At 45.7% G+C, this 18,175-nt stretch overlaps 1 protein-coding gene across 6 annotated transcripts in view; it reads right to left on the reverse strand.

Moving 5' to 3' along the window:
• The window catches only part of cwc27 (CWC27 spliceosome associated cyclophilin), a 47,794-nt gene that overhangs the window by 15,720 nt on the left and 13,899 nt on the right, over positions 1–18,175 (reverse strand). For all 6 annotated transcript variants that reach the window (XR_007398824.1, XM_049019489.1, XM_049019488.1 and 3 more), the window contains exons 11-13: positions 13,018–13,118; positions 2,341–2,450; positions 2,031–2,143 (exon numbers count right to left, since the gene is read on the reverse strand). Coding sequence is in view for 5 of the 6 variants with exons in the window: in XM_049019489.1 (XP_048875446.1) it covers positions 2,031–2,143; positions 2,341–2,450; positions 13,018–13,118 (324 nt within the window). In the remaining variant the exon portion in view is untranslated. The remainder of the gene's footprint in view (positions 1–2,030; positions 2,144–2,340; positions 2,451–13,017; positions 13,119–18,175) is intronic.

The following is an 18,175-nucleotide window of genomic DNA, read 5'->3' on the forward strand; positions in this document are numbered from 1 at the left end:
CATCTTCAGTAAACACACTTTCTTTGAGGAGAAGATCGACAGATAACAAAGGTTTGTGCAGCTTTTGAACGAATCCAAAACCTCATTATTGGAAATATATTTGAGCGGTGAACACTGCCAACAAGTCAAAACACCAGATAAAATAGCATTTATACCACAAGGCATTATTTTTTAAGTCCTCTGATGTATTATACACGTTTAATTTTCCTGCTTGGCCCGGTTACTGTAAGCGAACTTATCTGCAGGCGAAACTGCTACTGAACAGCAGGGCATATTATGTCACAGAAACAGAAGGGTCTCACTGTATCAAACCTCTCTTTAACAGCCACAGATCTGCTTTAAAATGGGCCGAAAGGAAACAGGTGAGGTTCACTGTGTCCATGGGCAAAAAAAATTAAAAAAAGACAGATAAGGAAGTCGTTATGTTTCAGCTATGTTGGATTTTTAAATCCAACGGTTACAGAAGATTCCAGTCGTTTAGGTTTCCAGTAATGGCCTGGAAAGACGAAGAGCACAGCCTGATGTACTTTTCACAGCAAGACCTTGGAAATATACCAACACATAAGAGAAATGCAAAATAGGAGCACGTCTGACAAGTTAATCAAACTGAGAAATATATTTTCACCAGGCCATAAAAGGGGACAGACACAAAGTCTCGGCAATATTTTTGAGGAGCGTACCACAAAGTTCCAGTCGCTCCTAAACGTTCAGGCAGGGGGAAATGAGAGAACCCATACCAGGCTGAAAAACGTCCTTGTCACAAAGCTGACGTATAAATACTGCTCCTATTGTGAAAGAGCTTGAGCTGGTATGTACCATGTGCAGTTTTAGCTTTGCCAGAAGGCTTGCTGGAGTGTCTCTCAGCCACTCTGACTGGCCAGCACTGTTTTTTCCTTTCTTTTTCCACACTGATATATTTAAAATTATTTACTGTTGATCCCAATCTTGAATGCCTGGGATTGAGATTAAATGTCCTTTTCAAATGAGTCATTTGACTTAATTGGGAATATAATTTTACAAAGCAGTTTTCCAGGAGGAAAAAGTACAAACCTTAGAATAACAGCAGAGACAGTCAGGCAGAGTTCATCAACCCTCCAAACACATAGCGGTGAGTGTTCCGAAATCCAGGCCCAACAATTAACTGAATATTTGTTTAATTAACGCATAATCTAATAATAATGCTATTTACTTTTCCCATTGATTTTCTGGTATAAAAGTATTTTTATCATCTGCCTGCCGTTCAGTGGCCCTATAAGTAACAGCAGCTTTTCAAAGCACTTCTCAGATTGAATAACCAAACAACAGTCACTTCAACATTACTGCTAATGCAATTCAGAAACAGGTGAGGAACTGAAAGTCTGGAGTCCCATCAACTGACTGAGATAAACGTCTCCTGAAAAATCCTACCCCCGATATTCCGGCTCAAAGGACCAGCAGCTGATCCAACACGAGTTCCATTCGTGTCTTCATGGTTCATCTCTTTATGAAGACCTGCTTTTCCTACACCAGACACTCCATTACTCCAGCGTTTCAAGAGAAACAAACTGTTCCCTCATTGGCACTCTTCAAATAATCATGTAGAAGGCCCCAAAAATTCAGAGGAACATTATGGTGATAATAAAAGAACAGTATTTAGTCTTGATCTTCAATTAGGAACGAAATATGACCATGTAGACTTAATATTTGTTCCATAAGAGGGGTCTGTGATTTACTGCTGAGTGAATGACAACATGCTAATTATTTAATTCTCTCATTCGTTGCACAGTGCATCTCAGCACTGACTGACGAGAATGTTTTCTACAAAGTCTGAACATTACTTCAAACCTACTAAAACCCAATTTTAGAAGCACAGTTTTTACGACGTTATATAAACCAACAAAGCAACGTAAAGGGGAAGGAAAAACCATTAATTCAGGGTCCAACAATTCAGACATTCTAACTACTCAACAGTACAGCTTGCGGGTTTACTGATGCAAGCGGCTGACAGTCAGGCTCTTTGACGTGAGATGCAGCCCTGGCAGAGCACTTACCATCCTTTGTCATCATCCTCCCCTAACTCCTCTACATCTTCTTCGGGGGCCTCTGGGGTCTCATTGATGGCTTCCGAAAGCTTGGTCTTGAATCTATCCAAGAGTGCCAGCGTCTAGCACAAGAGCAATTAAGCCCACGTCATGAGTGAGGCTGGGTTCAGCGAGCGGTCCTGTTGTGCCCGGGTGATGGTCGTAACCCATCCGGCAATAACGCCTTCGGCCCTCGCATACAGCAGGGATTAGAGAGATCATCTTACTGCGAGCAGTAATCTTCATGCTACGGCTAAGGTGCGGTGAGGGTTTCCCTTACCTGTGCCTCCCTGGAGGACCCCTTCTTCAGCTTCTGTTTCCGTAGTTCGTCATACTTCTTCCTCCCTTCCAGGTACTCAGCAACTGCCTCATTTGGGGCCTTCCCGTCACCTGTAAGGTCACATCACTTTCAGTTAGAGTCTCATAAGTTTCAAGGATTTCTAAGGATGCAAACTAATCAATACACTTTTGACATATTCTGACGCCACTGTAAAACAAATTTAAGCGCTATTAATACATGGAGTTGAACAACAAACGTATCGCGTTACAGTCTAAAAGTCAAACTATGATCAAACTTGCTGGAACATGGCTGCTGTGCGGAGTTCAAACATGGCAGGGCGCTTTAATTTTTGTGTAGACCTTCTCGTAAATGTGAGCCTGCGAGACCTAAACACAAAATGATACGGAGTCATAACAGAGACCACGTGTTTACTGGGAGCTACAGCCTGTCGGCATTTCAGCAGATGCTTGTAAGCGAACCGAATCATTTGTTCCTCATCAGCTTCTCGTACCTAATAAGTGGGCCCAGATTGAACTTCAACGGGCAGAGAGCCGATCACCGTACTGACATCCAAAGCGGATGTGTCAGAATAACGCTGATTGTGAGAACTCGCTAATCATACAACAAAATACCATTCAAGGCAGCAAAGTTGTTCCTGTAGAGAGAAGGCGAGTGACCCTGCGCAGATTCAGCAAGGCTGCTAGTGAAAGATTTTGTCTGGTTTGCGTGAGACTGCAGAGGCTCAGATTCAAACTGTGAGCCCCGATGAGTGAAAGGGATTTAGCAACTGCGCATATCCATTTTTTAAACCCAGAACTGATGCGGCTCCCCAAAATATTTGGGTCCAGCGCACATGCCGAGTTTGCCTGAGCCTGAATTTGGCCCCTGGCTCATCTAGAAAGATGACGACTGCCAAGCCCTGAACAGTCCCTCACTGGACCAGACTGTTAGACACAACTGCGGCTAAAAAATGGGACTAAATACCCAAAATAGAGGCTTGGTAGCCATCCAAAACTCTTCTACAAGCAATAAGAGAGGGAGAGGGGAAGAAAACGAAAACATTTTTAAAATGTGACTTGGAAACCAATCCATTAAACAAGTAGGCTTATACAACAGGCAGTGTGATCTCAGAGGAATTTACAATAGTACTCCAACGTTTTCCTGAAATGAAAATATAAACATTTATCAAGTAAAGAATGTAAGGAAGAGAGTAACAGATTCATTTCGACTATGTTACATAGAAATGCCTGTAGACATATCTCAGAAACTTTCACTCTATTAATGGCTTTGAGTCAGGCTGGACAACTGTGGTGATTAATATATATTCAGCAAAAAGAATGATGACTAAATCAACAACTGACAATTTAATCTGACTTTTACTCTTGTAAGAATCAGTAATGAAGTCGCACACAGTATATTGTTTTTTTGTTTTTTTTGATGATTACCCAAATTCATAACAATGAAGAAATTAAAATGTGTTTGGATTTAGTTTAGACTTCTGGGTAAGTTTTGAATATAAGTGAAATACAGTATTAAATTTAATTAAATTATACAAAAAAAACTTTGATACAAATTATGTAGATGTTTTACATAATAAATGCAACTTAATACTTTGCATAAATTCTTGTACTGTTATAGCTTCAGAAACATTTTAGTTGTCAAGAAAAATCAACTGCAGAATAGATAAAAGGCAATGAACTGTGCTTGAAAATGACATTTTTCATTGACTAAAGATTGTTTAAAAACCTATTTCACAATGAAAACAAAATAGTTACAGATGAGGTTTTGCAACTCTCTTTCCAGTACAGGAAATACAGAAGAATGGCTTATGATATCAACACCAGCACCGTCTGTCTAGAAGCTTGTGCTTGTCATTAGTTGGACTGTATCTAACATGTCTCTGCACTGGCTTCCCACTGAGCGTAAGAACAAGTTTCAGCTCAGTGATAAACTGATAGTCGAATCAATTACAAAGGTCAGGAAACAGATGTAGGGGCAATAAACAGTAAATGGTACAAAGGCGATGAGGGCATCGCCGCTTCCCGGGCAATCGCTGCACGGCATCCTTAATACTGTAAAACCTCTCTGTGAAAAGATCAGAGAGTTTGCTTATTTCAAGAGCCTTCAAAACAATCTGTTGTTTTTTGAGGATTATACCTCTGAGCACCAGGGGGTACAAAACATGAGAAATGTTATCAAAACTAGACAAGAAGTAGCACCGAGGGAGTGACACAGCTCTCAAAACCCTGAATGATAGGCTGTCGTACGCAAGCTATTCGGCCATATTGCAGCTTAGCTAAACCCCGAGGCATGTAACTGGGAGAGAGGTTACTAACACACTGTTAACAGGGATGGTCAAAGGGACAAGCCTATCACTAAAATGGTACGTAGGTGCCAAGTAGGGATGTGATGCTGAAGTATCGATTCTTTTGCATGGTCAGTTTTTGAAAACTGATTCTAATGTTATAATGTCGATATTTTACCTGGTATTTAAATGTTTATATTATTATTATAAGGAAGATGACACGAATTACCACCAGGACTTAAATGTAAGTGTTAGGACAGGAAGCACTACTCATTCTGCTCCAGACCAAGACCTACAGCTCTACGCAAGTCACTCAGTCATACTACAGACAGAGACTAGTTAAAGGAGGAAGCTGCAGCTGGTTGGCTGTGGGAGACTGAAGCAGGGGAAAGAGAGACAGATCTCTTCGGATCAAAAAGAATATCAGTGGTATTGCACATGCCTGGCGCCAAGGCCTGGCCACCAAAATCTGATCACCCCATAGCTCAGGGTTCCCCAGTGGTGGTCCTGGGGGGTCCAGAATCCAACACAATTCGCAGGTTTACCTGCAGAGACACAGCGCAGTCAGCTAAGTACCAGGTGAGTTTGAACAGGTAAATCTGCAAACTGTGTCTGGCCTTCCAGGACCGGGATTGAGGAGCCCCACCATAGTGTCCCAAATGCACCCAAGTGATGCTGTACCGTGGCAGCGTCTTTCTTTTCAGCAGGTGTTTACTTTGTTTTATTTATTTAGTTTCCTTACAGGGGCATCATCACTGCAACTAAACCACGGATAATCAAGGAATTCTGTGTTTTTTTTTGGTCCTCTGGAGAAGCTGAGAGCTGGCAATTCAAAGAACAGCTCAAAGGGCTATTGATAGTTGTGACTTGGTCATGCGGAGTTGGCGGGGAATATATTACGTTACCCGTCACACCGGTATGATGCAGCACAGCGTCTTCGTAGCTAATTCCTGAGAACATATTCTGGCAAGTACTGTGGGTGCAGCCCCACGTCCGCGTCTTCAACTGACCCGCGTCTCTTATGGGATTTGTAATTACACACCTGCGTTTTGCATTTGATTTTCATGGCAAATTTCAGAATTCTGGACGTGTTAAAAGAAGAGGAGGGACCCAAAAGCCACCAACAGTATAACAGGCCAAATACAATTGAGATCCAAGTCTGCTACAGCTGGACCAGTAAGTGGGTGACAAAGAAGGGGGGGGTTAACGGTGTCCGGTCGGTACTCCGACTATTTTCACAGTGCAGCACACATGTAAGGAGGAAATAAATAAATGACGTGAATAAGAAAGTGCCAGGAAATCAGAAACGAAGGAGCTTTCTGGACCGAAGCCAGGAGGGGGCGACATCTGTAAACAGAGAGATTACATCCTCAGGGACCAGACTCAGCAGACGGCATGTCTGGGATCGCCGCCGCGCCTACGGCAGATCAGACGACCTGGCACCAAGCCAGGCCAGGCCATGCGTCATATGAATAGCCTGACCTCACCTGGCCAACAGCGTCATGGCAACTGCGCGGGGCCTTTCCGGCCTTGTGTGCTCGGCGCTGACATCATGCCGTCCCGTTAAATATTTAGAGGGTGGGACGCTGATGAAATGTATGACTGAGTGAAGGAATCAACTCTGCTGACAGCTTCATAAACAGCCTGCCACGGATGCGGATGCAGACACATGCTCAGTTTCCGGATGGATACGCCAATGAAGCTAGATGGAACACATCATAGAGGCTTCGTGCTACCTGGGAGTAAAACGGTGAAAAGTTCCATCCCCCAAAAAACCCTGAAGAGCGTTTTCTTGATGGGAGGGACTCACCCAGAGGTATATAAGTATGTTTTTAAATGAAGTCAATAGATAAAAATCCCTGAAGGGACAGCAATGCTAATGTCACTGTTGTGAAAACGGGGAAATTGATCATTTTTAGGGAATTCTGAATGAAGTTCCCAGGAAGTACAGTAGGAAGCACAGCATGTGGTGAAACCGCGCCATCTGACATTAAATGCCGTTCAAGTGCAAGGGCAGAGACTGTCTTCTGATTAACGGAAGAAAAATAGCGGGAAAATAGAAAGGCACCAAAGATTCTGACAGGGTCAGATGGTCTTTCTGGGCATCCTACCACCTACCAAATGTGAGGAGGCACCTGAGAGATGAGGGGTTGGCGCTTATGTCATCCAAACCACCATCCCTAAATGCCAGTGGAGAGTTCGCCAGCCCTGAGAACAGCATTCCTAGCCCATACGGGCAACCTGGCCCTAGGCAGCTACAAATCAGCCACTTTGTGGTGTCGTCCTGCAAGGGGTGTTGAGAGGGCTTTTGGTACCTCCCCCCACCCCCCCGGCAGAGAACCATGCAGGGGATCCAGTCGAAAATGAAGTGCTGGGGCTGACACCTGACCCATCGCTGTCATTGAGCGTGATGGCTCAGGCTCAGGTAGAACCCCGATTGGGTGGGGCTACACCGGAAATGACCATTTTGTATCCATTGGGAGTACCTTTCCATGAGGGGGGGATGATATGGAAAGCAAAGAACATGGGGGGTGGGAGGGGGCAAATCAGGAATCACTATGAGACAGATTTACAAAGCTGTAGAGATGCCGGTGTCACCTCTGTTTGATTCGGAGATTAATAGAGGCTATAACGAGAGCTATTAGTCACTAGATAAAATCGCTAATCGTTAAAATAGAAAACCTAATACATTACAAAGATTTACTTATTTAGTAGTGAGGAAAGCCTACAGTCACAGCACTGGGCTACCCAGAAATCCAGCGGTCCAGCAGCAGTCGGAGTTAAGGACCCCTTGAGCAGGATCCACGGTTATATGATTACTCTGCTGGCCATGGGAAACGAACCCACAACCTTCCGGAGACTGGCAAACATCCCTAGCCTGCTGAGCCACACACCACAGGATGTATGCATACATTTAGCATGCTGTGATGGAAAAAAGACAATTTTTTATTAATAAAATAAAGATAAACACATGCAAAAAAAAAATCTGTGTGCCTCAGCTCTCAGAAGACAAGCGCTTATGAGATTAAGACAAGCCGTGTGGTGAGCGTCTACATGTTTACGCACCTCGGATTGTACTAAATTATGTACTTTCACTAACAGTTCAAAAGCGGCGTGGACAGGCAGAGACCATTGACATCTCCCCACTATTTTCTGACTATGTGATTGACAGGGTGGCACTGGGGCCAAAAAGCCCACGAACACAAACGTACCCTGTAAAAATACCTCAGAGCGGTATTATAAAAAGGTGGCCACACGCCTCATTTAGGGTGGTGGGTATGAAGCGGACAGTGTTTTTTTCAAGTCTCTTAGTGCTCTGTTCTTATTTTTGGCTTTGTGAGAGGGCGGCCGTGCCAAGACGGGGGAAACCAGACCAAGGGAACACGCTGTAATTTACGTCTCCAAAACTGAAGAGATGTCTGTCTAAAATAATAACTCAAAAGGTACAGATGTCTCTCTTAGCTCAGCTGGTGAGACCGTTGCCTTTTCCCCCTGATGCAGGATGCCAGACACCAACAGGGCGGTTTGCTGTTATTAGGGCTCAGAGTAGGAATGAGTTTGGTCTCCAGACTCATTCTGAAGCTAACCGTCCTCTGCGGAGACGCGACTGGAGAGAGGAGATTGAAGACCTATAGAGGATTTATCGGTGCGACAATTTGGCTGGGTGAGGAGTGCACGTCGCCCCCTACCTGCAGGATGAATAAGAAGAATGAGCGAGAGCTTCATCAGAAAAAATCCAGTATCTCCCTCTTTCTGAGGACCTGCCTTTAAAGTTATCAGTTTTCTGCTTCCTCATATTTTCGATTTCCTTCTCTTTCTACACATTTCCTCATGCAGTTTTTCCTGACACAGACGAACAAACACAAGCTAGATTATTACTCAGTGATAATAACAATTATTATAATAATGTGATTACAAAAAATTCCTTTCCTGCATTCGCTTTGCTCTGGAATTTGCCCAATGGGGGGCTGAGGACACGGTGAACATGGAGCATGGTTGGCCATAACGGCTCACGGCCCAACTCACGGCCATGGAGCAGCGATCCAAGCCAAACATGTGCACAAGCAAAACCCAATCCTACCCTCTGTAATTTCATTCTCAAAAAAAAGAAAAAACGAAAGACAAAGATGAATCGAGAGCCATTCGAGTCCTTTGTGTATTTATCAATAGTATAATAGAGTTTATGTTTGGCTCTCGGACAGTGGGAGCACGACCACGGCTTGGCGGCCTGACAGCATCTTTTCTGACCATAATTTTACGCTGCCATTCATCGGGAGCCCTTCCAGGATGTCTCGGGAAGGTGACGGCTCTGTAAGCATACCATGCTTCTGCCAGCAACCAGAAATACAAAACTCGCTGGGATCTATACCCTTCCTCCAGACTCCATCCTGTTTAAAATACAAAATCGCTGCTCTCTGGCCACCAATGGGATGCTAAGCGGCAACGTTGGGCTGCAGGAAAGCTAAGGGACAGACTGATCCTTAAGGCAGAGGGTAGACAACTTTAACGCCAAGCTGCATTGACTACAGACTGTCCCTGACTTACAACCTATGCGACTTATGACGACTCGTACATATGACGATGATGAAGTTTAAAAAAAGGTATGTAGCCATATGCCTGACGGCACTGCGCCACCTAGTGTGCCCTTCATGCCATACCAGTTCCCTCGGGAAAGTACGGTGCTGTACGGCATAGTGACCATCCCATCCAGACATGCATCTACTCAGTCTCATTCTCTCACCTAGTGCAATAATCCTGTTCCACTGTACGCCCATTTCGACATATGACCTGTCGGAACAGAACCCGGTTGTTCGTGGACAGTCTGTACATGTAAGCTATAACCCACAGTAAGTATGACATCAATTGGCACAGTGAATGTACTAACTATATAAAGCTGTGTCTCCCAATCCAGCCCTCTGGGAGCCACAAACAGTCGACAATATGGACTGTCTGGCAGGGAGCAGGGAGGGAGCAAAAACATGAACTGCCTGTGGGTCCCTGAGGACTGGATTGGGAAACACTGGTATAAGGTACAAGTCACAGCAAGGTGACATTAGTGATTTAGCCCTCTCTAACCGTCATAATGAGATGCAGTACAGGGTACTAACGGTACCGGCCTCCCCATAAACAACACGCAAGCATTAGCCAGCCACCGTGAAGCTCATTCTCCATGATGAACACTGTCACTGCCACTACAATGACAAATCGCTGGAATGAAGCATTTCGGATCCTGGGGAGGATCGAGGAAAGAGTGAGAAAAGAGTTAGTGTGGCTGTGTCAGGGATAAGCAGCTGGGAGATGGATAGATGGATGGACGGAAGGATGAATGGATGGATAAAACCAATGTGTGATCACAGAAGGCTACACTGCGAGGCAGCCTGCTTCCAGGCTCAAAGTTTCTAATACCTCAGTACAAGAACAAGGTGAAGTAGGAGACACTGGTAATAATGAAAAACAAGCCAATGAGAGGGCAGAAGCAACTTTAAAATGCCAGAGGTGACCATCAACTTATCCGGCAGTGCCTCATAAAATCAGAGGATGACATTAATTGACCTTCAAAAGGAATGGGAATGGGGAATTGCTGTGAAGTGCACTGCTAGGACAGTTTGTATCAGGCTCCAAGAAACAGGACTAATGACCCATAAAGGAAGGAAGAAGTCCTTCATCAATGAGAAGCAGGGAAGAGCCAGGCTGCAGTTTGCAAATAAATGCATATTTTGCACAGGCACATACCCATAAATTGAGAAATGAGAGAAACTAAAAATTTTGTTGTGGCCTCTAAATTTTTTCCAGAGCTACACAGAGGTGAGAGAGATGCTTGGGGTCGGAGCACAGCCATTTATTCAGCGCCCCTGCAGCATTTCCAGGGATTTTAGGGCTTACTTAAGGGCCCAATGGAGATTCAAACCGCACCCCCCCCATCAGAGAACTTTTCGCCACACAGGAGCTCAGTACCTCATTACAGGAAACTGCAAAGTATCACCAACAGATCCGGGACTCTGGGGCTCCCAAGTGCAGAAAATCCAGAGACACTTCTTCAAGACGAGTAATGTTTTAGCACCAAAACATGCAAATCCCAGCCGTGGAACAGGCTAAACAAATGTAGGAACGGCAGGCACACCACGCACCCAACAGGTGTAATATAAACACTCCGAGATGTTAACAATGCGTCCTAAACACGGTGTCACCGTTGATCTGTCTGGCAAATTAAATGTGTACAAGATACTATCAACGAAAGTGCAATTCAGAGCTGGCATGTCCCGGGGGAAATGCAGAGGGGAAAAGTCGTAACGCTGAATAAGGCTGACCCCCCCCTACCAGGCCCCAAGAGCAGCAGCTCAGAGGCCACAGGCTTCCCTGTACTCAAGCCCATGCTAATCCACAGAGAAGGCAGCGCACACAGCATTGTGGGAAATAAGCCGCAGGAATTTACGAGCCAGGGAGGAAGCTGAGAATTCACCTTATCTCTGCTAGACTGAGTGGGGCATCCAGGGCCCCTTGCATACGGCTGTAAGAAGCATAAGTTATAAAGGACACCGCAAGTCTGCACGTCTCTGGGCTCATCGTATGGGAGGCAGCGGAGCATTACTGGCACCGGGCCTCCACAGGTGGACGCTTTCAGAGAGATAAGCACTTTGGCAGAGAACATGCAACTGCAGATGTAGCATGGCACCCAAGTACACATAGTTCCACCAGCTAAACACAAACGCACTTCAGCAGAGAAGGCAATTTTGGGACATTAAATTTATGAGGGGGGAGTGGAAACTGAAAGAAAATAAATAATTTACCTGTCGCAAATAAAATGTCCTCCATTAAATATTACAAAAGGGTAACTCTCATGAGCAGACTTGGGTGGCCCCAGCATGTAAACCACCACCACGCTGGGGTGCAGCTCATTTCGTTATTATATATGGACTGTCATCCTTGAAAAGCTGGATGAATTAGAACAATCGCTCTGTCCATTTGCCCCGAATCTGTGGAAGTCAGCATTCCTCAGCTGTGGCCCCACAAGGAATCATATGCAGAACAGAATCCCAAAAATGTCGTTCCCAAGTGTTCTTCCAGTACAGCGACATAAAAACAGACCTGGAGCCGTTAAGAGAGGCTCCAGTTCCCTCTCGGGGGCCGGCGGATCCATGGCGGGGGGGGTGCGCATCCTACACGTTTGTGTGTAACCAGAGACTCCTTCAAAGGCATGCATGGCCTCAGCTGACCCACCAACCTTGGGGGGGAGGGTGACTGGGCAGGAGCTTGGAAAAAGGAGGCGGGCAGTTGCATGGGGGTGTGCAGACTCTCCTGCTCCGGGGGGGGGGGGGGGGGGGGGGGTAATTAATGAATGCATGAAAAAAAACAACAGGTGGAAAGTCCCCATCCCAAACCAGCCAGTCATGGCAGTCTCTACCTAAAGGGGCGTGGCCTGGCAAACTACGATTAACCAATAAGTGTGAAAGTCAGAAAGATAGATCTACAGGAATGGAGCATAAACAATTGTACTTCTGTACAAAAAAATTAATATATGGAAATTTTACAGAAAACTAACAGTCTAACTTTGGTTCATGATGAAGACATTAGGACATGTGGGGTAGCTGCCCAAACAAAATGTTGTTTCATTGCATTACCACACGGGGGCGCCACATGGATCTTAGGAAAATTAAATCCGCGTCCAGCATAAATATGAAGGTGATGTCATGGCTGGCCCGGATGACATAAACATCACAAGAGCGAAAGCTAAGCACGGGAAGCTGTGCTTATTTTCATGCACACCCCCGGGGGCCAGACGGCAGAAAGCTGGTCAGCGTTAGCCCGGGAGAGACGCTGGCCTCTGTGGCTGCTTCCTGAATCGGCTGCTTTTTCCAGCGTGTTGGTTCAAACAATATTTACGGCAAGGGAGGCCATTTTGGTCCGGCTGGCAAGCTGCGTAATTTCACATGACAATCGGCTCCTTTTAATATCTGACGGACATGACACCCTGCCATCAAGCTGAGGGACACATAGCACCATTTAGAAATCCTTAAGTTGCACATGTATGTTATTTCTCCTCAGTATCCTGTTATTTGCTATTTATTATTATATATTGTTTAAGTCTGGAGCTGATACTGGAAGCTGCATAGGACAAGTGGATGGATGGATATGGCTGATGTTTATGCCTGCAGGGAGGCATGCAAGCATTTCGTTTTACTTGCACAAATGATAATAAAGCTTTTGAATCCTGAAATCCATAGAGACACTTAAAAATAACAGGTAATGAACGCGGGCTTGCCGATCAATCTGACTATCGTCATGGTGCTCGATGTTTGGGGGAACGCAAGGAAAACGTTTGAAAGCAGAACGAGAACGTTCAAAAACCGGGGTGTCCTCAGATAAGTTCTTACCACCATCGTCAACTTCCTCCGGCTTGCTAATGTCTGCTCTCCTCTGCTTGATGGCCAGCAGCTCCTTCTTCAGCTGTCGGGCCTCTTTGCGGAGCTCGTCACTGTGGACAGAGAAAGACAGACAGAACAGCGTCAGACTGACAGGCTGAAAGGTTACCTAAGCGCAGGATGAGACACACCTGAAGCACAGTCTGCTTCAAGTCCTCTAGCAATCAGCATACGAACCCAGCGGGACGCGCGCTATACCCCTTGGGCCACCATACACAGAGCAATCTGTCATCACGCCGTCATCTTATCAGTCAGTCAGTCGACCGCACAGAACATCCACCTTCACAGTCGCGCCCCGCAGGGCTTCCTGTTGGCCCCCGATGCCACTGAGAACAATGGAGGGATTTAAAGTGAACCCCCCACCCCACCTCCTGCCTTGAGGGAGGCACAACACATGCTCATTAAAGACTGCTTTGTTATCGGAAGACTTCCTTTAACAGAAGAAGTCGCAGATGAGGTGGACATTAATTACAGAGGGAAACTGCAGGCGAGAAAGTATGAGGACGCAGCCAGATATAACATAATTTTAGATGACTGGCACTGGGAGAAGTTATTATTGCCTTCATATGTCTCTTTTCACACATCCCAAAGCAGTTTGTACCCGACATCAGGCTGTCACTTATTTATATGCATACATGCTTATTTATTAAATGCACATTTTTATTTCCATTTTAGTTCTGTTGTATTTATTGTCTTGATTCTGTTTGATTGTTCACTTCATGCCGCCATTTGCGCCAAAAGAAAATTCTATGTGCTTTTTGTACATGGCAAGTAGAAGGATTCTGATACTGAAGGTGTCCTGCAAAATCCAAAGAGTCTGGCAGAAAAACCATGCACACAGAAACATTTGTTCCTTCTGGGGGGAAAACTAAGTACAGAGCAAGATAAATGACGCTCTAGGAGATGTTTCTTGTGTATAGGTTAGAGGAAGACCCCGTCCTCGACTGTCGCTGTGTTGGCAGATACCCAAGGAAATTCAAAAGAAACACAACAAGATGCTCGGATCTAGGAGAGTGATGGACGAAAAGGCTCGTCCTGCACTGCCACATGGGGTAGCTTGTGAAAGAGGGACACGATGTGCTTCTGCGGGCAAGAAAGCATGAGGATACAGTCAAATGTAATGTATCAACCCCCAGTGCCAGTCAAAAGCTCGATGAATCAAACTGACCATGTGGTATCACCCACCTTCAGCGGAGACCTCCCCCGGTCTGGTGGAGAGACCAGCACTGAAAATGAAATCCAGCAGAATGCCCCGCCTCCCACCCCCCCAAATCAGAAGCAGATGGTCACTGCCCTCGGCCACTCTCAGCCGCTATCAGATTGCCCCACTGCAGATTTGGCGCGGAAAAGCGCCCGGCTCACATTTGCTGCTTAGAGCAAAATGATCCGAGACGCCCATTCCCACCTCCGGCGGTGCGCACCTCCTCTGAGAGGGACTCCCGCCCTACGGAGCCTCTCCCTGGGACACGCAGCTTCCTGCGCCGTTCCCCTCCTAAAGCGTGGTGGCAGAGAGCTCTGTCGAGCTGTGCTCTCAGGCGGTGCCGCTTTTATATTTTTTTTTATAGCCACCATGGAGCAGTGCCTATGGATTCTTCAATTCCAATGCGATCCAAATGTTCTGGGGACAAAGAGATCCTGCCAGGACACCAAAAAGGGTACAACAATGTTGCAAATCTGATGATTCTGGAGTTTTTTTGTCTCATAAGGACCATCAGTGCTCTTAAGTCTACTCTAATATTAAGCTGTAAAACTTTCCTATTAAACCTAAATAAATAAGTGTCTTTCTCTTGAATCACAACCTCCATTCCAGCAGAGACCAGCTTCCCGGCACTTCACCTGCCATGTAGAGCTTTCCCACCAAAAACTGAGCCGTGCCAAAGCCGTACCCTGAGATGACATGGCCCAACGATGAAAAGCACCAACAGTTTGCATTCTCCACATAAATGCTCTCCTTGCGTCCAGTTACCTGCTCTACATACTGCACATTTCAACTTAGGTCTTAAAAATGGGACGGACAATCTTCAAAATGGGGGTGTGACAGTCATGAGTCACCCCTGCCAGAAGGGGGAGCCATGGGGCACGTATTCCGTGTAGCAAAGATGGTAACATCGTTAAGCAGCCTCAGAACTCTGCTACACAACTACAGGTAAGCGTGAAGCTGCCCCCGCTCCCAGAATGATGGGAACCAACCCCCCCACACAAAGGCTACCTTTGTTCCCACACATCTGCTTCTCTGAACCACCACCACTGCCCCCCACCCCCACAGCCTTCATCTCTCCTTCTTTGCGCCCCTTTCTCCAAATCCCCCTGACTTTTTGGTGCATGGTGGGTAGGGGGGCAGATCTGGATCGGTGAGAGTCTGAAAGGGATGGATGGAGTGTTTCCAAAATGTGCTTCCGTGCTGCCGTGATGCTGGAGATGTTAGTGCTTCGTTAGTGAGCCCTCATCCAAGGTTGCCTCGTGTGCCGTTAAGCTCCGTTTTGGTGGGGGACTTCCACCTGCAGCCCTGCTCCCCTGAGGTCCCAGTGTGTGGCTCGCCAGGGGCCACTGGAAGACATTTTTTGAGAAAAAGGGGGTGACATACGACTCCCCATTCTCCCATCCCCACCACTGTCGCATATGAGCCACCCCCCCCCCCCCCAGTCTGAGATAATATTCTCATTTCCTGTGAAGCCTGTTTGTTTTGGAAGGAGCTGCCAGATCGACTGAGGTGCAAGGAAGGGACAGGTCACCCCTCCCGCTCAGATTCCGATAGCCAGGCTCTGACGACACAGTGTATCATAACATTCTCACAATATCCCACTGACTCATATTTGGACAACTCAAAATGATTAGCCAGAATGGCTGTGAATTATTACCAAACTTACCACATCCATTTGTGGGCCTCTTCGGAAAGAAGGCCTCAGATTTCCCACAATGCCATCACTGATGCTGGGTGTAGCGTAACAGCATTAACTAAAAATGGCGTAACAGCGTTTACCTAATGTGAGAGGTGGATAGTTCAGGTCCAGAAAGTAAAAATCCAAACCAAGATTTGGTTTCAACCAACCAGCTGAGTATTCTATGATTGTGACTCCTTATACTGAACTTGTTCACAAGGTGCATGAATAGACTTTGGTAGATTCTCCTGACCGAGGGGTAATTCGATTCTATAGTTTTAGTATCAGTCTATGTGTCTGCAGCTCACATAACCTCATGTCCTTGCTGGTGGAATTGTGGGTAATTTGTTATACAGATAATAAAATGTCTGATGCGTTATGACTTCGGTAGTCTTTATGTATAGTATCTGATTCTTCGATCATCTACCACAGAGGTCTTCAAGTTCTACTCCAACAACCAACTAAAGACACGATCCAAAACCTGCTGGATCTCCAAGTTTCCCAGAGCCTCGGAGGAAGTGAAACCATTTAATCTAAAGAATAGATAAACATAACTGTCTCTCTTTATGTGTGAATTTTCTGGTCAAAACCCCTACATCCTCGTAGAGGGGAAACACGGAACGTCCATAACTTTCATAAGTCGTCGACATTCATCATTCCCAAAGCACATGGTACGTCGGACACCTGGCAGACATGTTTAAAATCAACTTAATTTACGCGGTTTAGTTGCTGATCTGCCATTCGCTAACTTTCCATGTCTTCCAGCGGCAGTTAGTCAGAGTATGTGATGACTCTGGGGAGCTGTGGATGATGTTCATTTCATAAAGGCAGCACACAGACTGTTCATGCCTACGGAAGCTGTTCTGCATAGTTAACGCTTCCACGCTCGGCAGAGCTCCACCACAGGTGGCTCCTCTAACTCTCTTGCCCAAAGAACGACAGTTTGCTTAAAAACATATAATGTACAACCTGTCATGCTTTAACTCTTACTTATAATCTATGACTTGTGCTCCAGTAAGTCTGGTGAGGACACTTTTGTCCAACAGGCCCCAGGTTCACTGCTTGTGACTGTTAAATTTAATATTCATGTTTTAACAGTGACAGTGTCCTTCGCTCCTGTGTTTTCTCCGAGGCTGAGATGAAAATCACCCTCCACAGAGGCGGAGACCATAGGCAGAACCAAAAAAAGCCCAGTAGTGCACTGTCAGCAATGGCAGCTCTGAGGCAAGCCTATGGGGTCCCCCACTATAGTCTGGTACATATCATCAGACTCCTCTGACTGAAAGGTCTTCTGGACATTTCTTGTGGGAGGGAGCGTTAACTGTCCATATGTTGGTATCTCTTATGAGGACATGACGTGGTGGCCAAGTGACAACTACGTTAAGCACCAAACAGGCTCATACCTTCTTCGAAACACAGTGGCCATTGGTGATCATGAGAACTGTCGCAGCAAATTCCCCAGAGCATTCACGCTGCCTGGTTAATGTCCTTGGGCATCTACATTCATCTGATTCTCTAAAAGTAAAGGAAATCATTCTAGCTGGCTTATAGTTTAGACACAAGATCTGCGTAATACTTTTGAACGTAATATATGGGGAAATATAATTATGAATTATGACAATGTTGCTTCCAATCAAATCAATTAACTCCATATGTTCAATGCAGAGGCAAGTTGATGTGAGTTCATAACATTACACCATAGCTATTTATATTAAAAGTGAGATTTTAAGGGGACACTGTTGTCTCATACCCTTAAAACAGCTGGAATATCTATCATGTCTTATTTCACTCTCTACAGCCTGAGACCAGCCAAAACCCTGCAGAGTGTCCACATTAGGACTCTATCCCATGCCATGCAGAAGCGTCCATATTAGAACTCCAGGACTCTGTCCCAAGCCCTGCAGTATCCACATTAGTATCCAGACCTCTGTCCCAAGCCCTGCAGTGTCCACATTAGGAGTACAGGACTCTGTCCCAAGCCCTGCAGTATCCACATTATTATCTAGGACTCTGTCCCAAGACCTGCAGCATCCGCATTAGGACTCAAGGACTGTCCAGAGCCCTGCAGTGCCCTCATTAGGAGTCCAGGACTCTGTCCCAAGCCCCGCAGTGTCCACATTAGAATCCAGGACTCTGTCCAAAGCCCTGCAGTGTGCTTTTATTAGGACTTCAGGACTCTGTGCTAATGCTTTTCATGCACAGGAAGCTGTTTTCTTGATTTACCCTGGAAA

Source organism: Brienomyrus brachyistius, chromosome 7 (genome assembly GCF_023856365.1).
Source record: "Brienomyrus brachyistius isolate T26 chromosome 7, BBRACH_0.4, whole genome shotgun sequence".
Taxonomy (NCBI): Eukaryota; Metazoa; Chordata; class Actinopteri; order Osteoglossiformes; family Mormyridae; genus Brienomyrus; species Brienomyrus brachyistius.